Consider the following 24,800-nt stretch of genomic DNA (forward strand, 5'->3'; position numbering starts at 1 on the left):
ATGAGTTCCTTAAGAGCTAAAACTTCATCAATATGATATATAGTTTAAAAAAAAAAAAAAGCAATATTTGAAATACATTGATACTCTCAGGATATCAATATTCTCTAATGTTAAAAGCAATAATGTTGATGATGAAGATGAGGATGATAAAAACAGCGGCTACTTACTGCATGCCTTACTACAGTCTCCATTCGCAGATGAATTCAGAGTGAAATGACTTGCTCACAATCATACCACTAGTGACAGACAGTACATAAGCCTTGATTTAACTAATTTTAAAGCCTATGCGCTTCACCATATTGTATCTCATAAGACAAGCAAAGGAAGCTTAATATCGTATTTTGCAAAGGACAAATATCCAGCAGCAGCATCACTAAAATAGTATCACTAAAGACAAGTAACTGTTAGCACTGTTCAGGAATATGGAATACTTAAGTTCCCTACCTTTAACTAACACTCAGTCAAGCATTCTGATGCTTACTTACAACTTGTCTTTGAAATTCTTATTAATAGAGTATGAGCTATGTACGTTAAAAACAAATTTAAATAAGTAATTTGTTACATATTACTATCAAATGCTAAATACAAATTTCAAGTACCTGAGGTGGATATATAACACTTCTGCCAAGAAAATCACCATGTGTGGTACCCTAATCTGTAAACTATGGGCACCAAGCACTGTCTTACATATTCCTCTACAAGTTTTCCTCTCTCCCTCTATAGTTTTCTCTCACATCCTGAAACTGTCCTAGCGGCCTCTAAGAAAGGCTGAAGAGAACTAGAATCTGATGGTCTGTGCAAGACCAGCTGGACTGTCTCAAGCTGAATGCTGTACTCAAAGGTCATGAAGGCCTTTCCACCTTGAAACTAGACCTGTTAATCAAGATATAAATAAACACAGTTCTTATATATATAAAATACACACATATATATACATAAACATATACATACACACACACACACACATATATAATAGTATAGTAGCCACAATACACTCTGAATTGAGCCCTTTACATTTTTAGTAATCATAAGAAAAACACAAGAAGGTACCTAGGCAACTGGCTATAATTAACTGATTATATTAACTGGCTTTACACAGGTCCAGAGCAAACATTACATATTGAATGCTATTTATTGAGATTACTTTAAAATTCATATCATACTTCTACTAGATATGAAAAACAAATCAAGTTGTGCTATGTCAATTTTGGCAAACCAATCATGATAATAAAAATGTCTCAAAAATGAATCAGTCTGGATCTACATTAAAAATTAGAGAACTGAGTGATGTGAAATACAGATAATATGAAGGAGAAAAGTGAACATAAGTAAAGGATGGGAAAGAAGGAGAGACACACTAATGAATTAGACACTCACACTAATGCCCGCAAATAACCCACAGAGACAGAGAAAGTACCTGGAAAGCTGTGAGTGCGCCAGTCCCTGGGTTATACAGGCATCGCAGCGAAGGCATGCTGTCCGCCAGGCTGGAGCAGCCCAGCCACAGAGACCTGGGCATAGAGCACTGCAGAGAGAGGACAACTATGAGATGGGACAGTATGAGACAGGATGGCACAGATTACAGGAACTTTCAAGGCCTGGCTAAATACAATATTCCAGTTGCAGCCTGCCTTTATGACAGAAACATCTTCAAGAAACATACTACCTACTAGTTCTAACGCCAGAGGGAAATTCATAAAGGGCACTAGTGGCCAAAAAGCAAGAAAAAGAAGTTACAGGTCAAAAAGCCAAATATTTAATAAAAAATTTTATCCCTGTCCTTCTAAGTATGAATCTAAAGGAAATCTACTTCTTAACCCAATTAATCAATTCTTTTCCTCTACGCACCTCAACTCATCTCCCATAAACTCACCACAGACTGAAATACTGTGCAGACTAAGCAGAAAAAAGGAATCGTTCATGGTAGCATTTCAATATTAGAAATGGTAAATTAGAAATCAAAATATCACAGGAAAGTTAAAGTGTTTTTTTTTTTAAGAAGGTGGAGAGAAGGAAAAGAAAAAGTATTATACCCCTACAGCTTTGACAGCAACTAACTCTGCACAGTTTGCATATGTTTTATGTATCTTGTTAGTCTGCTGTTCATTAACCAAAATGCATAGTTACCATAGCAGCTGCCTCTTCATCTTTCCAGATGGATTAAGGGGGGTGGGGGAAGGGAGGGAGGAGGCAAGAAACAATCCAAACAGAAGGGAAAACAACAACAAAGAAAGAAGGAGAGACAGGGACAGAAAAAGAGAAAAAAAAAAAAAGAGAACCCCCCAAAGCTGCTGGTCCTAAAACCTTCTGAACAAACAGGAAAAAGAGTGTAAGTGTAAAAATATATACAGTGTATTCAGTAGCAAAAAAACAAACAAAAAAAAGGTAGAAATTATGAGTTCTAGTAGTACTAATTAAACAATATTAGTGGTACTGCTCCTGTAGCTTTATAAAACACTGTATCTTTTATAAGAATTTTTACAATCTTTAGGATTCCCTAAATGTATCCCAGGCTGAAGCTTTGTCTATCAACTTGGGTGCTGTTACAGTCTAATAATACTAAAAAACTAAATACCTGATCACAGCACATATAAAAACAACATTTTGAAATATAACAGTGCACATAATACTAAACTTTATAAGTTTTGAAATATTTACTATCATCATGGGACTTTTTTTCTTCTTAAAACACTTTAGTTGGAGAAATATTAAGGAAACAAAATATGGTATTCATTGTTCACACTATATATAACTGATATAAGAATAGTATGCTGCAAAGGACTCCAAAAAGTGGTGTAAACTCCTGCTTTCAGATAATTATTTTTTTAGGTCAGGTGATTGATGCCCTGGAGAAATTAAGTATTTATCCACGATCATGAAATTAGAAAGTAGAGAACTGGAATCCTGGCCTATTGCTTCCCAGTTCAGAACTCTTCCTCTTGCCTTTATCCACCCCTAGGTCATAAAGTGGAGACATCAGATTTCAAAAACGGGTATCTGCTAAAGGCAATTCTGGGTAATTTAACAACCAAAACAGCTAAACTGCTTTGAACTACAACAATCTCCTAACTTTATTCATTGTTTCCAATGTTTCTTCACCTTAAGCTATAATCCATTTTACAAACAGCAGCTAAATAGAATTGTCTTCACTTTGTTATCATGTCACACTCATCAATAATTCACAATGGCTCCCTATAACTACTGTATGAAATCCAAGCACTCCATTAATCTGACCTTTCCCCACTGCCTATATCAACTCACCTTCTCTGTCCTTCCAGTTGGCCCTGGAACTCTAATTAACTACCTTGATGCTTTGTTCAAATATCCATCACATCCCATACTTTTGCATTTGTAATCTCCTTCTTCCTTTCACCCTGACATCTACCATTTACATCTATGTCTCCTAAGAATTCTTTAATTTCAGTGTCATCCAGTGGTTCTCAGTAGCAGATAGTCTCATTTTGTGAGAAAGCACCAGGGAGAAGAGAACAAGGGAGAGCAGGATTCAAACAACAAGCTTCTTTCCCCTTGAGAACCACCGTTCTACTCATATTACTGCTCTACCCTGGAAGCACCAAGTTCTTAGCCAAAACAATTTTTGTAAGTAGATGACATTAAAAGTTTCTAAATCTAATATTTTGGTCATTTATTCAACAAGTATTTGTTGAGCATGTTCCTCGTGCTAGGCAGTGTCTTAGGCACTAAGGATAGAACAATGTACAAAAGAGACAAAAATCCTTTATATTCTAGTGACAGTCTCTCAACCATAAATTCTTCTATATTTAAAACGCTTAATGGAAAAGAAACTCATTGTTAGTGAGTTTCTCTCACTGTTAATGAGACAATATACATCATAAAGCAAATGGTTAAAAGTTCTGCGTATGCTGGGTAGAACAAAGTCTCACTCTGAAGGGACTGAATTTGAGAAAAGAGGGAGAGAAATAAGTGAGAATTTAAAAAGGGAGAATGAAAAAATAGAGAAGAGAAAAAAAGGAAATAGTGAAGAAAATGGAGTAGGCACTGGAAGATAGTCTGTCATTTCTCTGCCTTCCCTTCAAAAGAGGGAGATGGCTCATACAGTTTCAGCCATAACTGAATCAACCGCATAATCTCCACTTTTTAATTAAAACATGCATTTTTATTTATATTTATGAATGCTCCCTGGTAAGTTTTTAAAACTTTCCTCTTTTTGTCTCCTTCATTTTATGTTATATCCTGTGTTATTTTTGCAATACGTACTTTAAAAAAAAATTATTTTTTTATTTGGTTGCTCTGGGTCTTAGGTGCGGCAGATGGGCTCCTTAGTTGCAGCATGTAAGCTCTTAGCTGCAGCATGCATGCGGGATCTAGTTTCCTGCCCAGGGATTGAACCCGGCCCCCGGCATTGGAAGCACAGAGTCTTAACCACTACACCACCAGGGAAGTCCCTGCAGTAGGTACTTGATTAATTATTATCAACTTCCCTTTCTGTTATGCACCCTAATGCCCTTCCTCATTCATTCATCCCTATCCTTCATCAAAACTCCTAAAAACTAAGAATTTGAAAGGGCTTATCCCATCCCCTTAAACTAAAATTCCAAAATAAAATTATAATCAATAATAAGGCACATATACCCAGGAAAGCCACTAGATATACTGGGATTTCTAAAACAGCATTAAATTGCAAACACCACACAGAGGATGCATTCCCGATTATTACAAGACAATTGGTGTGGGTATGGTAACTGCACTTGAATATAGTCTGATCTGCACATTACCATAAGATTTTATATATTATAGCTCAATTTAAAAACCAATTTTCAAATTGGTTTGTATTGTAACAATTAATCTTACCCATACTGGTAAATGCCACTTAAAAACATTGAGGAAAAAAATATAATTACAAAATTAATGGGATAGGCTATAACTTCTAACTCTACCTCTTTCCCTTCCAACTTCACATTTAGCAGCATTTTCTGAAGGAAGGAGGAAATCAAAGGAAATTTAGGCAATAAGCAACAGAGTAGGAAGGAGTGCCATTGTGGTTACTATTCTTATGCATTCCATATATTTCAGGGCCATCCTGATTGGTTAATTTCTGACAAAAATGTATGACTTTTTCTGTCCTTCAATATTTAACAATCTCCCTTAAAATGCCCAAAACCCACGTAAGTTTTCTACTTAAAGTTTAGGCTGTAAAAGTTTGTTTCTCCTTGCAAATTATATTTAAATTCTTAAGGTTTTCTTTTGACACTTAAAACAATTTTTAAAATTAAAAAAAAAGCAGGTTCTGAGACTTCCCTGGTGGCACAGTGGTTAAGAATCTCCGCCTGCCAACACAGGGAACACGGGTTTGATCCCTGGTCTGGGAAGATTCCACATGCTGTGGGGCAACTAAGCCTGTGTGCCACAACTACTAAGCCCGTGTGCTGCAACTACTGAAGCCCAGGCACCCAAGAGCCCATGCTCCGCAACAAGAGAAGCCGCTGCACTGAGAAGCCCGAGCACCGCAGCGAAGAGTAGCTCCCGCTCACCACAACTAGAGAAAGCCTACGCGCAGCAACGAAGACCCAATGTAGCCAAAACAACAACAACAACAAAAAACAGTATTTTTTAAAAAATGCCTGAAACATGTTTTCTAGTGCTTGAAAGAATCAGGAAGAGACTGAAATGTTGCGACAAGGGGCCTGCAGTGCTTTAAGGAGAATATAGTATCTGATGCCCATCAGATTCAACAGCACAAATTCATTCTCACAGAGAACAGTGAAAATCTTGACCAAAACCTCCCCCTATCTGGCTGCCTGGAAAAAGCCACAGTTCCTCTTCACTGATAGAAGGCCCTGCAGGCAAAGGGCTGGCCTTAGCATTTACTATATGAAGCTGAATGACAAAATCTCCTAAACTCAGGTCCCTGTTGGTCAACTTCTAGGAGTAACAGAAGCTATAATAATCAACAATAAAAAGATTGCTGCATTGAGAGTTTATGTATCCTTAAGCCATGGAATAGAAGAATTCCCTTTTCACTACTATATCAACTAAAAAATTCAGGCCAAGAGAACTACAGTATTCCAAAAGCCATGTAATACATTCAGACTCTACCTATACAAATTCAATGACTGCCTCTTAAGAATCCCAATTTATTCACTCACTTCAAAAACGAAACTCTCAACTGTCACATAGGATAATCATATCTGCCTATCCTTATTGCACAAGGTTTCGGTAAAATTAAAATAAGGGATCTTAACTTCAAGTACAGGGACTTCCCTGCTGGTCCAGTGGCTAAGACTCCGCACTCCCAATGCAGGGGGCCCCGGTTCAGTCCCTGGTCACGGAACTAGATACCACATGCCTCAACTAAAGATCCCATATGCTGCAACTAAGACCAAGACCCAGCACAGCCAAATAAATAAATATTAAAAAAACAAAAACAAAAAACAAAAAACTTCGAGTAAAAGAGAAAAAGATAAAGTGCCATCATTACCAACAACAGGCTTCCATGAATGCCACTTGCATTTCACAATGTTCTGGGAAGCCATTATGAACTGCAGATCATTGAATCAATAAATTCATCCATTAATCAAATATTGTTCATTACCAGAATGGACACAAGTGGAGTACAAGTGGACCAGAAGAGACCCAAGTGGAGTACAGAATGGACACAAGTGGAGGACCAAAATTTATCAGGCATAAATTGTTTGCCAGTCATTGTGCTAGAGCCTTAAAAACATTATTTCACTTAATCATTACAACCCTGTCAAAGAATTATTAGTATTTTCACTTGAACAGGAGAGTAAACTCAAGTTCAGAGAAGTTACAGTGACTGAATGTCAGTGGCATAAATAAGACCACAATGTATTTGTCTCCCAAAATCCACACTCACCACTATAAAGACCAATTCTCAAGTACTTTACACTCTATTGAGGGAGATAAGTTAACTAACCCAAATAGTAATTACAAAGAAAAATATAATAACGTACTAAACTGTGTTAGACAATAGCTGCTATTTAAGTTTAGTTAAAATTTCTAATTTTTAGAAAAGTTCAGACACAAGCTTTAGTTTTTTTTTTTAATTTTATTTATTTTTATTTATTGGTTGCATTGGGTCTTCATTGCTACCTGCAGGCTTTCTCTAGTTGCAGCAAGCAGGGGCTACTCTTGGTTGTGGTGCACGGGCTTCTCATTGCAGTGGCTTCTTTTGTTGCACAGCACCGGCTCTAGGAGCGCAGGCTGCAGTAGTTGCAGCATTCAGGCCCAATAGTTGTGGCTCTCAGGCTTAGCTGCTCTTCGGCATGTGGGATCTTCCCGGACCAGGGATCAAACCCTTGTGCCCTATATTGGCAGGCGGATTCTTAACCATTGCGCCACCAGGGAAGTCCCCAAAGGCTTTAATTTTATTGTAGCACTTGTTACTGTATGTAAATTAATTATATGCTTGCCTCCTCTATCAGACTGTATTTCTCAGATACGAGTCATGTCTTTTTGTTTTTAAGTCTCCAGCATGTGGTCATAGTAGATGCTTAATAAATGTTCTCTTAATGGCAAGAGATCAGTGAAAGCTACATATCAAAGAGAAGGAAACAGTTTTTGCTTATAGAACACTGAGAATACTGATAAAACAACACTGTTTACTGAGACTGACCTTACCAGGCTGGAAGGTATGTGTGTTGGATAAATATCTTTCACAATTCATTATCTTACTCACCTGTAAAACAATCTAGTAAGTAAATAAGATCCAGAGAGGTTAAATAAATTACTAAAAGTGAATGGGTACCATGCAAGTGGTAAACATGGAATTCAAAACTAGATACTCTGACCGCCTAGGATAATGCCACATAAAAATGGCACTTAAGGACTTCCCTGGTGGTCCAGCGGTTAAGACTCTGCACGTCCACCACAGGAGGCACAAGTTCGACCCCTGGTTGGGAAGTTCTTCATGCTACCATGGTACAGCCAAAAAAAAGGCACTTAAAAAGTCAGACATGGAGTTAATCTCATTTATTAAAAAATGTTGAGCCACAAAAGCTGGTACAAAAGTGTAAAGCAATTATATTCCAATAAAGAGCTTTAAAAAAAAAAAAAGTGGAGCCAAAGATGGTTTAGGGGCATTGGACTGACTCAGAAACTAAAGAAAAGGAATCCCACCCAAGAGGTCATGGTAATCATCAAAGTAATGGCCCGAAGAGCAGACAAACTTACATAAAGAGAAAGATCAAAAGGACTTAAGGATTGAGGAAAGGAACAAAGGAAGATGAGTCAGAAATAACCCAACATTTCAAATGAATGACTGGAAGAATAGTTGGAGCACTGACAGACACATGTAAATTGAAAACTACCTGTGGGTTTTTGGATGTTGGGGTGGGGGTGGAGTAGGTAACCTCAGAAATCATAAACATGATAATAAACCTCTAGTATGTGAGTAAAACTATTGCATGAAAGCATGCGTATAAACCTGGAAGCATTACATAGATGTGGGAATCACTGGCTTCTGTATAAACTGTAATGCACTAGGTAGAAAGAATTTGCTATAAAAATACTAGCAAGATTTTTTCAATATAAAAAGTAAAATTTAATTCCTCTTCCCTCTCATCTCCTTTCCTGAAAAATTCACTTCAACAGCCATTAAGTGAGTACAAGCTATGTAGGTATCAAACTGAATGGTATAAGTGGTGACGATGACCCAATACAGTCTTTTGGAGTCCAAGTGGTGTGAGAAAGGTGTCCCTGAGGGATAAAAGGCCTGGCATAGAGTTTCAGAGCCTAAGTAGAGTGAAGGGAAAAAATCTTTACAAGAGGGTGGCCTGGCGTGGGGTTCTATAGCCCTAGTTGAGTGAGGAGAGCATCCACATGGGCGACTGAAGTGGCAGTGAGCAGGATGATGAGCATGTCCACGTGATGGGGAAGGGCAGGGCAGTGAGGGTTTCCAAAGTAGGCAGAAGACATTCACAGTGAAGGGATAGTGGCACAGCACTGAATTTCAGACCCAGTGCAGTGAGCAGGGTGGAGGGGCAGTAACCCAGCACAGAGTTTCAGACTCAATAGGGAGAGAAGGGTAGAAGGGTTAGCCCAAAGCAAACAGATCCCAAAAGGGTGAGGAAGGCATCCACACAGAGTATGGGGTGGGAAATGGAGAGAGAGCTATGTTGGCAATGGGAGATGTGTTATACCAAGATCCATCAAATGAGGGGGATAGATCAAATATTGAGCATAGTAAGGGCGAGAATTCTCATCAGAGAAGAGTTACAAATCTAGAAAGGAAGAAAGCGAGAGTGAATACTATGCTGTGGAACTAGAATTGAAGAGACAGAGACAGTGACAATTTCTAGGTAAGTGATGTATATATACGTATACACATACACACACAAACATACCTCCTGGCTCTATCAACTGAGAGGGTCTGGTAACATTAACACCTTAATAGCAATGAGTACATTTGAGGATTCTAAATATCACTCTCTACTAAAAGGAACCAGAGCTCCTTAGAACAATGGCTAATTCTAGGACTTGGGCAAGGAAAGTTTAAGATGAGCTCAGAGTATCTTCTTGTGGTACTCAAAGAATGGTGGAGACATGGCAAGATGATACAGGGCCCAGTGCAAAAGGCTCTCACAGGCTAATTCTGCAACAAATTGAACTTCAGAATAAATAATGATAACAATGGATTTTAATACTGGCAGGCAAACTCTAACATGTCCCCCAGCGATCCCTACCTCCTGATATTCATAACACTTGTAAGTAATCTTGTCCCCTTTGCTTCTAGGTTATATAAGATTGTAACTTCCATCTTGCTAGCAGACTCTACTGCTTTCTTGGTTTGCATGCTTTGATGAAACAACTAGTCATACTGGAAGGGTTCACGTAGCAAGAATGGGGGTGTCCTCCAGTCAACAGCCAGCTAGGAACTGAGTCTCCAATAACTCTTGAGGAAAGGAATTCTGCCAAAAACCATGAAAACTTGAAGTGAATCTTTCCCCAATCAAGCCTTCAAATGAGACTGCAGCCCTGTCCAATACCTTCATTATATTCTTTTTGTTTAATAAATTTATTTATTTATTTGTTTTATTTGTTTATTGGCTGCATTGGGTCTTCGTTGCTGCACACAGGCTTTCTCTAGTTGCAGCAAGCGGGGACTACTCTTCATTGTGGTGCAAGGGCTCCTCATTGCAGTGACTTCTCTTGTTGCCAAGCATGGGCTCTAGGCATGTGGGCTTCAGTAGTTGCGGCACATGGGCTCACTAGTTGTGGCTCACAGGCTTAGTTGCTCCATGGCATGTGGGATCTTCCCAGAGCAGGGCTTGACCCGTGTCCCCTGCATTGGCAGGCGGATTCTTAACCACTGTGCCACCTAGGAAGTCCCCATTATAATCCTGTAAGAGATCTTACCCCAGGTCAAGCATACCCAGACTCCTGATTCAAAGAAACTATGTGATAATAAATGTGTGCTGTATCTTATTTTAAGCTACTAAATTTGTGGTAATTTGGTATGTCACAAAAACTAATACAATAAGCCACAGAATAAAACAGAAATCCATGACTCAATTAATATAGAGATATAAAAAATAAACTGAAGAGTGTGCTGTGGAATATGATACTTGAAGAGTCTCAAGATATCTTCCCATATAACATTTATTTCAAAGGGGAAAACAGTAACTTTACAGTGGAAAAACCTGGCTGACACCATAATCAAGTGATCAGCATTAATGTCACCAATAATTTAACAAATTAAAATCATGTGTCACCTGAAAGACTGCAATAAGAAGAACATGGCATCACCTCTGTGATATTTCTGCCAAAGATACACAGTCTATATCTAATCACAAGAAATCATCAGAAGGACTTCCCTGGTGGCTCAGTTGTCTCTTGTTATTGAGTTGCGAAGTTTTTTTTAATTAATTAATTAATTAATTGGCTGAGTTGGGTCTTCGTTGCTGTGTACGGGCTTTCTCTAGATGTGGCTCGCAGGCTCTAGAGCGCAGGCTCACTAGTTGTGGTGCACGAGCTTAGTTGCTCCACAGCATGTGGGATCTTCCTGGCCCAGGGGTCTAATCCACGTCCCCTGTATTAGCAGGAGGATTCTTAACCACTGTGCCCTTCACACCCACTAGGATGGCAGTTAAAAAATAAAAACAAAAACAAAGAAAACCCAGAGTTATCTAGATACCTCAGGAAAAAAGCAGGCCAGGAGATCCAGACAGACTGGAAGAAGCTTTATCATCAAAGTCCTATTCAGTCTCAAAAGCTTTGGAAGCTACAACTAAAAACAAAACAAAACAAAACCAGAAAATAACAAGTTGTGGTGAGGATGTGGAGAAACTGAAACCCTCATATACTGCTAGTGGGAATACAAAAAGATTCAGCCACTATAGAAAACAGCTTGGCAGTTCCTCAAAAAGTTAAACATATAATTACCATGTGACCACTTCTAGCAATTCCACTCCTGGGTGTATTCCCCCAGGGAAACCCCCAAGGGCTGACCATCTTAAGAGTATATGTGCTAGTAACAAAGTTCAAAATGTAACAACCAAAATACACAGATCTAAAGAGAGAACACACAAATCTAAGCTCATAGTTTGAGGATTTAACACTCCTCCTTTAGCTACTAGATAGAATAAGCAAAAAAGAATTGATAGAGGGACTTCCCTGGTGGCACAGTGGTTAAGAATCTGCCTGCCAATGCAGGGGACACAACTAAGCCCATGAGCCACAATTACTGAGCCCGCACTCTAGAGCCCATGAGCCACAACTACTGAGTCTGCCCACCATAACTACTGAAGCCCATGCACCTAGAGCCCGTGCTCCACAACAAGAGAAGTCACCACAATGAGAAGCCTGTGCACCGCAATGAAGAGTAGCCCCCACTCGCCGCAACTAGAGAAAGTCCACACGTAGCAACAAAGACCCAATGCAGCCACTTAATTAATTCATTACTTAATTAAAAAAAGAACTGAAGAGCACAATTAATGAACTTGACCTAATGACTTATCTAGAACAATGTACCCAACAACTGCAGTTGTCTGCAAGCACACTTGCTACACTTATCAAACAGAGCTTAAGATGGGCCATGAAACAACAAGTATCAACAAATTGCAAAGGACTGAACTTGCAAAGAATATGTTGTTCGATTAGCTATAAATCAGTATCAAAAAGATAACTGGAAAGGGTTCAGGTTCCAGGTAAGATGGTATAAGCACACTCCTTCCTTTTATTTCCCACTGAATGTAACTACTAAAAATGGACAGAATGCAGGGTGCAGCTATTTGAGGATTCCGAAAAGTGAACAGGAGTAAGCAGATTGGGGAAGATAAGCACTGATCCCAACAATGAATTTACCTTTTTAAAATGTTTATTCCTCCAGTATCCACCAGCGTAGACTGCAGCCTGAAACCCAAAAGTAGGTATTAGTATAAGCAAAGAAAGATCCAGGAGAAGCCCTCTAGGTCTGGTCTGAAGTGTAGAAAGGGTATCCTAACACTCAGAGAGAATAGTGGAAATCTCCTATTTTTCTTTCTTTAAAGTTCTCTCTGTTCCCTCCAAGCAATCCCATGATGAAAACCACAGTAGAAGTAGGGCCCCATAGGAGCCTAAAGCTCTGAATTAAGGAAACTCTTTTTGATCAGAGGAGTTATGATCCTAAAAGGCTGAGAAGAAACCTCACTGCTTTTTTTCCCCCTCTCCATCCTCTCCTTGCTTAGCCTCAGATGCAGTAACATATTCAGGTAGAGAAGGTTAAATAAAACCCCAGCTTTCTGGCAGGAGGACTGAAAAAGAGAATCCCAGGGAACTAGATAGTACCAGGGAGATCATGGAGAGGGGGCAGCTCAGAAAAATAAGCCCATAAAGTGCTTTATAACTCCTGGGCTCACCTGCAAGCTTCATACATGGAAATGTGAACAAAACAGTAAGCCATAAACTTTGAGAAATGAACTGCAAGACAGACTACCATCCAGATCCCAGAATGGCCACTGAGTGGCACAAACATGGAACAAATTTCAATAGCAGTGCAAAGCCTTTAAAAATGGAAGAGACATTGAAACCACAACCCTACATATGGCTATTTGAACTTGTAGGCTGAACTCAACAGGGTTGAGAGCCTGATATCAAAAATACCAACATTTTCAATAGGATGTAAATACATTCAGAGCCTTGTAATATTAAAAACATTCAGGATACAATCCCCAAACTACTAGGCATACAAAAAAAAGGGAGGGGGGGATCTCAATGCATATCAACAGATGCCAATACTAAATGACACAGCTTTGAATTATCTCTAGAGACAAAGACTTTAAAGTAATAGTACAGGGCTTCCCAGGTGGCACAGTGGTTAAGAATCCACCTGCCAATGCACGGGACACAGGTTCGAGCCCTGGGCCGGGAAGATCTCACATGCCGCAGGGCACCTAAGCCCACGTGCCACAACTCCTGAGCCTGTGCTCTAGAGCCCGGAAGACACAACTATTGAGCCCACGTGCCACGACTACTGAGGCCTGCGCGCCTAGAGCCCATGCTCCACAACAAGAGAAGCCACCACAATGAGAAGCCTGCACACCACAAGGAAGAGTAGCCCCCGCTCATCGCAATTAGAGAAAGCCCGTGTGTAGCAACAAAGACCCAATGCAGCCAATAAATAAATTAAAATAAATAAATAAAGTAATAGTATAAAATATTCCAATAACTCAGAAACACTCTTGAAAGAAATGGAAAGATAGAAAGTATCAGCAAAGAAATAACAGATATAAAGAAGAACCAAGTGGAAATATAAGAACTGAAAATAACTGAAATTCTTAAATTCATTGGACAGACTCAATAGCAGAATGGAGATTAGCAGACCAATATTTCTCATGAATACATAGGTAAAAGTCCTAAACAAAATACTAGCAAATAAAACCCAGCAACATATAAAAAGGATTAAACACTATAACCAAGTGAGATTTATCCCAAGAGTACAAGGTGGCTGCCTTGAGCCCTAAAGGTTTTCCGATGTCTTTTTGGTGCCTGATATCTTCCCCTTTAGTTCCATGACCTATCTCTGTATCCTTAAAATAGGTGCTCCTTCAACTGGGTTACCAAATTGTACACTCTAAATATATGCAGTTTACTGTAAAAAAAAAATAGGTGCTCCTTCTTGCTTAAGGGGAAAATGAGAAAACTTTTAACTTGAAATCAAAAGTATTCAATGAAATATTCAATATAATTATAAAATGAGTATTATCCGCAGAGTAGACACCATGGGAAGCCACACTTATTCCAGCAAAGCCACCAATGCTCCAAAAAAATTTTTGTTTAAGCCTTCCAAAATGAAACTGGATTAACATTATGAAAAGCAAGTGAGTCCCTGCCTTAAAGGAGATTATAATCTAGCAGAACATTTTAAAGGCTTAGCCATCTTTAAACATTTATAACATTTATAAACAGAAAAACACTAGATAAATCAGAGTTTAAATTTAAAATATTACTAGTTTGATATCATTATTGTTAGCCCATATAAACTCACACTTTTCTCATAATCTCTGGATGCCTAGTCCACTGCCTAGTCCAGCAGAAGAAGGGTGCAAGAAATCCCTGGTGAAGAGAACTGTTGAATTATCATAACAACTGAGAATAGGTGGGACACTAATCCAAGAGTTAAGACACTAATCCAGGACAAGGTGTAGGCTCATCCTCAAACCAACTGTAAGATCTTGAGCAGCTCGCTTAATTTCCACGTGCTTCAGCTTCTTCCCTGGTAAAATGGAATAGAGTAAAATATTTCTAACAATACCCTGCATCAACAAAATTCCATAATTCTATAATTTAAGTCCATCTGCAACACATCTAATATGGATTTTCTTAACAGGAATTACTAGTTTCACCAGAAAATATGGCCTAAAAGGATGGAAATCCCTTTAAACAATAAGGTAAAGGGGGAGCGGAGAAAGCAGCTCCTGATGCTTATTTAGAACTGTTAGGATTCAAACCTGGCTGCTTTCTAAAATAAATTTTATTCATTATTACTTATTAAGTATGCAATTAGTCAAATATAACACTGATAAACTAGAATTTTGAACAAACAAATGCTTTAAAATTCTAATAACTATGCATAAGCAGTAAATTATTCTTACTTGAATTTCTACTGCTGTGTAGCGCAGGGTTACTAAGTACATAATTACATAAGAGGGCCACCCAACTTCCAAAGGAGCCATTCCAGTGAATTGTGTAAATAATATGCTTTAAAAAAACATAACCTCCTCACATATGAATTTAGATTTACCAGATATGGAGTAGCTGTGTACCTGTGAGACTAGAACACAGTCCTAAAAAGGGCTTCCTAATTATGAATTTACCAGAGAGATTAGAATGACCCAAAGCAAATTAATACATACTTTTTTTTCCCATAACTTTCTATAAAAACATTTTCACTATTCTGTTTCAGTACAGAAAACAAAAGCTCTTAAAAGTCACTGCCTTAAAAAAAAAAAAAGTCACTGCCTTGAGATAAGGACTCCAGAGTACAAGACTATGACCAAATTTTTCTAACACTGACATTCTGGTTTTCTTAATTAATACTTGTGTTATATTTTTCTTTCATTTGCATCAATATAGTAAGTTCTAAGTATTTGGTCTATGACTGACTCTACTGTTAGACTGTTGAATTTGAATGAGTAAGAACAATTTTCTTTTTTTAAAAAAAAACACAAAAAATATTCAACATTAGCAGGCATGGCATCATAATAATACCTAGATGCCACATGTTTTTGTACCAAAAAAGTCATTTTTAATACCCATCCACAGGAAATCAACCAACTTAGTAAACAAATTTATGCATACAGCCAGGTGTTATCTTTATTCTCCCCATAACAGTACAACAAGTAAGGTTGTTCACTTACATTTTCTTTGCTACATTATTAAAAATCACCTTATGCAAAGTAAGGAGAATTCCTGTGTTTCTGAAGTGCTCATTTACTCAGTAAGAATAAAACTGCAATTATCTCAGATTAGGTTTTACACACTCAATCTCCTATACCTGTACTTAAAGACCTTTTAAATCATGCCACAAAGAAATTATCTGGTTATACTAGAATTTCATTTTATTAAAATCAAGTCCCACTGCAATAAGCTCTAAGGGACTGTCCAAATTCTTTCATTGCACTAGAATTTACTGCATTAAATATTATTTGATATAACTAGGCCACCAGCTGAGGCCTGGGAATCATGGGGTTACACAACAATTTTTGATGATATGGGGTTGGCCTATACACAGACTTCAAATGATCACAGTACTCATTGAGAGGATTAGGCTTTATGTATTTCTGAAAGAGGTAGGGAGGGGAGAAAGGGAAAAGAGAGGAAAAAGAAAAAAGAAAGCTTGATTGCAACTAGAGGAGTAAACAAAAGTTGAAGCAATCTCCTATTTTGATGAAAGGCACTTGCAACACTTTTTCCAGTATGGATTTACACATTTGTTCATAGCAGTTGCTATGACTCAACAGAGGCCAGTATCATGTTAATAACCCACATATTAAGGCAGGCTGGCTGCCATACAAGCAATCAGCTCTTATCCCTCACTTCACAGGCAAAAAGAGCAAAAAAAGCCACAGAGTAAAATCCTTTGATTGGGAAGTGGGGAGAGAGGAAAAAAATCCTCACATTGGACTTCTGGAACATCCCCCTCTGCATTACAGATGTATTTGCTCTAACAATGAGATCAAAAGGGAGCACTATCTGGAGCTTTCTTCTTAACTGAGAGGAAAACTCCCTTCATGAAAAGATCCCCGATATCAAACGGTATTTCAACGACTACAAACCAAGTATCACAGCCCTCCTTGGGTACTCCTTTATTTAACTTTTGTGTAGGAGTAGAGAAAAGAAAATTACTTGCTCATTAGAAAGAGAATAAATGCCTACATAAATAAATGCAACCATATTACATCTGACTTCCTGGGCATCACAGACCCACAGAGAAGAAACTCATTTTCAAAGTGTGTTTATTTCACTATTTGCAAATGGCTGGCTGATTGGCAGCTACAATATATGAAATAAATAACCATTTCAAAGATCAAGTCTCATGTTCCCTAGTAAGAAACAAAAATGAACATTATCTATCCTCCCCATTCAGTTTATGGAATTTAGCAGGAGAATAGGTTTATTGGCTATTTGATTGCTTGATGTGTTTATGAGGACATTTTCTGTGATGGTGTGGTTATTATTTAGGTTAGATAAGAAATTCTTCCCCTTTCTCTCAAGACATCATTATTAAGAGTTACATATTCACAAGAAGGTTCCAAAATGAATATTTCTGAAGCAAGTGAAATGTGACAAGAAACTGTGAACTGGGAAGTGATGAGTACAGCTAATACTTTTTTTTTCTTCCAAGAAAATTAACTACCTGATCTTACAATCTAATTTAGTAACGCCAAGACGCAAACTAGTAAATCTCAAGTGCACACTGATGTTTGATGTGATGATGACATTGTCCACTTTTAGACACCAATCTTAAAATCAGCACATCAGATTCTAATGTAAAACGGTTTTACAGATTTACAAACTAGCCTCAAAAAGTTCTGTACCAAGATAAGTTAGGAGAAAGGGAGATTCAAATTAATGCATTGTTATATACCAGTGTGCTACAATATCTAGGCACAACAGTATACATGCACTTATGGTAGGCTTTCATTTTCAAACTCCTTTACAAAATGTTAGCTAACCTCTTGAAGGAATCTTTGAAGTGTTTGCTAGGTATCTGAACCATTTACTAGCCTAAGCTGTCTTAGTCACATGAGTCACATATGATCTACTACTACTAAATAACAGCATAAAAGGGATGAGTATTTTACAAATCTTTCAAAACAAACAAATGAAAAAACTCTAGTTCTCACTTCTCTTTCCCTATCTTTTCCTATTTTATAAAAAGTTTCTTCCCTGTGCCTACATGAACAGATTCTCGCCAGTCAGGCAAAATCAAGCATTGCTTAAAGAGCTATTTATGAAAATCAGCTTATATTTAAGCAAGTCAACATTAATATTTGGATTTTGACTGAAAATATTTAATGGATTACTTTAAAACACTGGTTTTACCGTCAGTCAATATTATCTCTCATAACTGACTTACATTCACACCACAGTTTTCAACTACAACACAGGAACATTAAATGTAAAAACTTCTACTAACGGGCAAAAGGGCAATGGCATTAGTGTACTCACATTCAGGTAGTGTTCAACTATTTGCAATTAAATGTGGAAGAAATTGGGAATTTCAAGATCACAGTTTTTAGATCAACCCCTCAGATTTATGGATATTTATGGCACGTGTCCAGTCTTGCAGAACTCCATCTTCCTCCACCTCATTTGTAATAGAAACTGCTCTTAAACCACTTTACCACATTGTTACTGAAATACTTCTTTTACACAGTACCGACCAAGCAGCAGATCAATACTCTAACACAGAGATGCCGATTCCATTACCACAGAAACCTGTGCAAATAGCCAGATGCTGAACAAAGAACACAGCTTTCATTCCTAACATGTCTCCACTCCATTGGGAGGAAATATTTTGCTACGGTGGGCAAGAAGTTGGGAAAGAAATAATGGCACTTAAAATAATTAAGAAAAAAATAAAATAAAATAATTAAGAAGCTTTGATTACAGAAAAAGTCTGAAGGATATAGCTAAAATAAATTTCACCTACAAGATGCTTACCATTTATCATCAAACCCATCTGTTCATCTGCATTCATGATGCTGCATTTGATGCTTTACAAACTGCCATGTCATTAGGCATTTATGTTGCAGTTCAAACTTAAACTAGAATGATACAGAAAGATGTTATAGAAAAGAATGAAAATAAAGCATTGGGTAAGAAATAAGGGAAAGAGAAGGGAAAGAGGAGAAATTGAAAACATTCTACTGTTCTTTTAAAGCCCTTTCAGTTAAAATTCTGTGGCTTCAATTTCTTTCTAAATGTGCTACAAAAAAAAAATCTTTGTTCACAAGATTTTCATATAGTTATTACATTTATCTTTCCTTCATACCATTATTATGATCTGAGGCAATAAAACTGAGTTGAAATATAATTAGAAAGGACAGAGATCTGTCTATATGCAGTGATACTAGCAACTTGTGAAACCAGAGGGACTTAACTTTTGTCTAAAACCAATTCTCCCTATCCTTTCTTACATTACTTACTTATGATGGACTAAGGCTGCAATACATCCTTTCTAGACTAGCTTTTATCATTTTCACAACTATGGTTGCTATGACAACAGGATGCAGCTTTGTGCTGTTTTCATTTTCTCCATTTGAGTTGCCATAACAACACAATCATTTTGCCTTTCTCCAATATGTAACAACTTTCTCTGATTGTATTCTTAAGGACAAGATTCCCCCATGAAGAAAGTAAGTAACAGAATTTATATAAGAATTTTATTTAATAAAAATCCAATTTTATGGGCTTCCTAGGTGGCGCAGTGGTTAAGAATCCGCCTGCCAATGCAGAGGTCAAGGGTTCGATCCCAGCTCCAGGAAGATCCCACATGCCGCGGAGCAACTAAGCCCATGTGCCAAAAAAAAAAAAAAAATCCAATTTTAAAATCTTTTGAGGGAAGAGTTATTTTGATAGGAACTTTCATCATACAAAACAAAAAATTTAAAAAACACTCATACCTAAAACCTGAAATCTAAAGACTGTCCATCATTAGCAGTGACTTACTTTTATACAGACTTCCCCAAGCAAAAGATAGCAATATCATCATGATTATGATGATTATGAGCTATGGCAAAGTGTCCATTAATAGCTGTCCCAAGTAGAACAATCAAGAATGAATATAGTTCTATACTGCACACTTGGCTGTGGCAATCCAACATCATTTGTTAGCAATACCAGAGTTCAGAGTAGTGGCCTTTATACTAGGTAAACTCCATTTTAAAATCTTTACCTTCAATTCAAGGCTCTCCATGATAATAGAATCCTGAAGAAGTTCATGTAGTTCAAATTATTTTATAGTACAAATTGTGTATTTATAAAAAATCACATTTGTAGAAAAGATGAAAGAAAAGCATTTATTGTTCTAAGTCGGCAACAGAATTTGTTAAATATTGTGGCTACTGGATCACCATATCCATTACTAGGACCATCATGTTGGGACATAAAAGTGTGTTTAAAAAAAAAGACAACCAACTATCAATTGTTACAACCCCTTGTTGTATGTGCTATAACATGACTCTGTATATGCAAAAGGTTATCTTAATTTAATAGCTTAAATCACTAAATTCAGATCTTTTAAGCCCTTTGACCAGCTGACAAAGATTCATTAAAATTTCTCCCAGAGTGGGAATTCCCTAGCAGTCCAGTGGTTAGGATGCCTCGCTTCCACTGCAGGGGGCACGGATTTGATCCCTGGTCAGGGAATTAAGATCCCCCCAGCAAGCTGTGCAGTGCAGCCAAAAAAAAAAAACCCAAACAATTTTTCCCATAGTATAAATATCCATGAGTATGTATACATATTTATTGCTTACAAACAAAACATGGAAATATTACTATTTGAGGAGAAAATATGCAAGTGTTACTAAATTCCCCCTTAGTTCCCTACAGGCATATAAAAGATTATTTATAACATTGTAGTATTTTTACAGGATTGAACTAATTTTCACATATTAACGTAACAAGACATTTTAATTTTAATCACAGCTGAGATAATTTAATAAATTTTGTAGTTTGCAGTGAACTGAAAAAGATGATTTATTTAACCAAACCTGAGGATCATAGCACAATCATTTTCTTCAGTTCATTTTTTAAAGAAAAAATCTACTACTCTTCCGAACTTCAAAACAACAATTAGGTTTTTAGCCAGTTTTTTTAAAGGCTAAAAAGAGGAAAGGGTTGACAAATGTAAAGAGCAAAAATAATGACTGGATCAATATCTTTTCTTCAGAATCTTTTCCACATAGGAAAATGAGGAACTCCAAAACAATGATAATTAAAAAAGAAAAAAAGCAGCTAGAGCGAAAGGGTGGTTACACTACTTAGAAGAGGGGTTGAGAGAGGGGGAATGGCAATCACAGAGGGTGTTGACAGAAAAGGAGAGGAACTAGGAATGAATGGACTCCAATCCTGGGCAACCTGGATAGACTCTCACATGAAAATGAAACCAACAAACTAGGCTAAAATTGTACACAAAAGCCCATCTCTCTCTAACCCTGCTTTATGCTTTCCACATTACTGGCAGAGAACCTCAAGAAAATCCTCCTTTCTAATGCTTAAACTCCCAAGTAATTGCTACCTTTCAAAGACTTAGCTGAAGCCAGTAGGTCTTAGGCTGTAAGCAAGAGGATGTAATTCTATTATAGTGCAATAATGTGAATTTAGGTGCTAATGCTGTTGGAATCATGGCGTCTCAAGACTGGATTTTTGTGATGCACTTTGATAGGACTGGTGAATCATCTGTGCATGTGTGGTCTAGCATTCCTGGTGACAGCTATGATTCATCCAGAATACCCCGTCCTGTCTTTTCCTTTTGTTTGTGGTTTCCTTTGCTGTGCAAAAGCTTTTGAGTTTAATTAGGTCCCATTTGTTTGTTTTATTTCTATTACTCTGGGAGACAAATTGAAAAAGATATTGCTGGACTTCCCTGGTGGCAGAGTGGTTAAGAATCCACCTGCCAACACAGGGGACACGGGTTCAATCGCTGGTCCAGGAAGATCCCACATGCCATGGAGCAACTAAGCCCGTGGGCCACAACTACTGAGCCTGCGCATTAGAGCCCTCGAGCCACAACCACTGAGCCCACGTGCTGCAACTACTGAAGCCCACGTGCCTAGAGTCCATGCTCCGCAACAAGAGAAACCACCACAACAAGAAGCCTGTGCACTGCAACGAAGAGTAGCCCCCACTGGCTGCAACTAGAGAAAGCCTACATACAGCAACGAAGACTCAAAGCAGCCAATAAATTATTTTTTTAAAAAAGACATTGCTGTCATTTGTCAAACACTGTTCTAGCTATGTTTTCATCTAAGAGTTTTATAGTATCCGGTCTTACATTTAGGTCTTTAATCCATTTTGAGTTTATTTTTGTGTATGGTGTTAAAGAATGACTCCCAAGACTGAACCAGGACGAAATAGAAAATATGAACAGACCAATCACAAGTACTGAAATTGAAACTGTGATTAAAAAACTCCCAAAGGGCTTCCCTGGTGGCTCAGTGCTTAAGAATCTGCCTGCCAATGCAGGGCACACAGGTTTGAGCCCTGGTCCAGGAAGATCCCACATGCCGCAGAGCAACTAAGCCCATGGGCCACAACTACTGAGCCTGCACTCTAGAGCCCGTGAACCACAACTACTGAAGCCTGCATGCCTAGAGCCCATGCTCCGCAACAAGAGAAGCCACCGCAATAAGAAGCCAGCACACTGCAACAAAGAGTAGCCTGTGCTTGCCACAACTAGAGAAAGCCCGCACGCAGCAACAAAGACCCAACACAGCCAATAAATAAAAATTAAATAAATAAATAAAATTTAAAAAAACAAACAAACCTCCCAACAAACAAAAGTCCAAGACCAGATGGCTTCACAGGCTAATTCTATCAAATATTTAGAGAAGAGTTAACACTTATCCTTCTGAAACTATTCCAGAAAAGTGCAGAGGAACGTATACTCCCAAACTCATTCTATGAGACCACCATCACTCTGACACCAAAACCAGACAAAGATACCACAAAAAAAAGAAAATTAAAGGCCAATATCACTGATGAACATAGACACAAAAATCCTCAACAAAATACTAGCAATCCGAATCCAACAATATATTAAAAGGATCATGCACCACGATGTGATGAAGTGCCATTTATCCCAGGAATGCAAGAATTTTTCAATATTCACAAATAAATCAGTGTAACACATCACATCAACAAACTGAAGAATAAAAACCATATGATCATTTCAACAGATGTAGAAAAAGCTTCTGACAAAATTCAATACCCATTTACGATAAAAACTCTCCAGAAAGTGGGCACAGAGAAAACATACCTCAACATAATAAAGGCCATACATGACAAACCTACAGCTAACATCATACTCAATGGTGAAAAGCTGAAAGCATTTCCTCTAAGATCAGAAACAAGGAAGGATGCCCACTCTCGCCACTTTTATTTAACATAGTTTTGGAAGTCCTAGCCATGGCAATTAGAGAAGAAAAAGAAATAAAAGGAATCCAAATTGGAAAAGAAGTAAAGCTGTCACTATTTGCAGATGACATAATATTATACATAGAAAATTCTAAAGGTGCTATCAGAAAACTACTAGAGCTCATCAATGAACCTGGTAAAATTGCAGGATACAAAATTAATATACAGAAATCTGGTACATTTCTATACACTAACAACTAAAGATCAGAAAGAGAAATTGAAGAAGCAATCCTATTTATCGCTGCATGAAAAAAAATAAAATATCTAGGAATAAGCCTACCTAAGGAGACAAAAGACCTGTATTCAGAAAACTATAAGATGCTGATGAAAGAAATAGAAGACGACACAAACAGATGGAAAGATATACCATATTCTTGGATCGGAAGAATCAATATTGTTAAAATGACTATACTATCCAAGAAAATCTATAGATTCAATGCAATCCCTATCAAATTACCAATGGCATTTTTCACAGAATTAGATCAAAAAATCTTAAAAATTTGTATGGAGACACAAAAGACCCTGAATAGCCAAAGCAATCTTAAGAAAGAAAATGGAGCTGGGGTAATCAGGCTCCCTGACTTCAGATTATACTATAAAGTCATTAAAAGCAGTATGGTACTGGCACAGAAACAGAAATATAAATCAATGGAACAGGTTAGAAAGCCCAGAAATAAACCCACGCACCTATGGTCAATAAATCTACAACAAAGGAGGCAAGACTATACAATGGAGAAAAGACAGTCTCTTCAACAAATGGTGATGGGAAAACTGGACAGCTACATGTAAAAAATAAAAATAAAAATAGAACATTCTTTAACACCATACACAAAAAATGGTTGCTTCATTTGATCTGATGTTAGACAGTCAAATGTCACTTATGAACCAACTGTTCCAGTGGAAGACTGTGTTCCACAGCACAAAGGGGTTGGCAGTGGTGGCCCCTCATTTGTTTGTTCATTGTTTTTTAATTATTTTTTCTACTTTTTCAAATTTGATCTAACAGTTTTTTTTTTAATGCTGCTGCTTCTTTTTTTTTTTTTTAATTATTTATTTGGCTATGTTGGCTCTTAGTTGCGACACACAGGATCTTTCATTGAGGTGCGTGGTCTCTTCATTGCAGCTCGAGGGCTTCTCTCTAGTTGTGGCACAGGGGCTCTAGAGCGCACAGGCTCAGTAGTCGTGGCATGCAGGCTTAGCAGGCTTAGCAGGCTTAGTTGCCCCACGGCATGTGGCATCTTAATCCCTAACCAGGGATGGAACCCACATTCCCTGCATTGGAAGGCAGATTCTTAACCACTGGACCACCAGGGAAGTCCCATTGTTCTAATTTAAAAAAAGTTCAATTAGGGACTTCCCTGATGGTCCAGTGGCTAAGACTCCATGCTCCCAATGCAGCGGGCCTGGGTTCGATCCCTGGTCAGGGAACTAGATCCCACATGCCGCAACTAAGAGTTCACATGCTGCAACTTAAAAAAAAAAAAAAAAAAATCCCACATGATGCCGCAACTAAGACCCAGCACAGCCTAATTAAAAAAAATAAAAAATAAAAAAAAGCTCATTTATCAAATTATCATATGGAACATCAAAACTGATAAACAATAGTGTCAGATTTACTCCCTACAATGACTTCATGAGGTAGGATGTATGGTTTATTATTACCCCCATTTTACAAG

At 37.8% G+C, this 24,800-nt stretch overlaps 1 protein-coding gene across 16 annotated transcripts in view; it reads right to left on the reverse strand.

Moving 5' to 3' along the window:
• The window catches only part of BTRC (beta-transducin repeat containing E3 ubiquitin protein ligase), a 176,015-nt gene that overhangs the window by 123,538 nt on the left and 27,677 nt on the right, over nt 1–24,800 (reverse strand). For 5 of the 16 annotated variants that reach the window (XM_057734595.1, XM_057734601.1, XM_057734593.1 and 2 more), the window contains exons 2-3: nt 12,307–12,354; nt 1,418–1,525 (exon numbers count right to left, since the gene is read on the reverse strand). The exons of 5 other annotated variants lie outside the window; for them this stretch is intronic. In XM_057734595.1, the coding sequence (XP_057590578.1) occupies nt 1,418–1,525; nt 12,307–12,354 (156 nt within the window). Of the gene's footprint in view, nt 1–1,417; nt 1,526–12,306; nt 12,355–14,467; nt 14,696–24,800 lie in introns of all 16 variants that reach the window. 6 more of the 16 variants (XM_057734603.1, XM_057734594.1, XM_057734599.1 and 3 more) reach the window with 3 other exon arrangements.

This window comes from Hippopotamus amphibius, chromosome 5, assembly GCF_030028045.1.
Source record: "Hippopotamus amphibius kiboko isolate mHipAmp2 chromosome 5, mHipAmp2.hap2, whole genome shotgun sequence".
Classification (NCBI taxonomy): Eukaryota; Metazoa; Chordata; class Mammalia; order Artiodactyla; family Hippopotamidae; genus Hippopotamus; species Hippopotamus amphibius.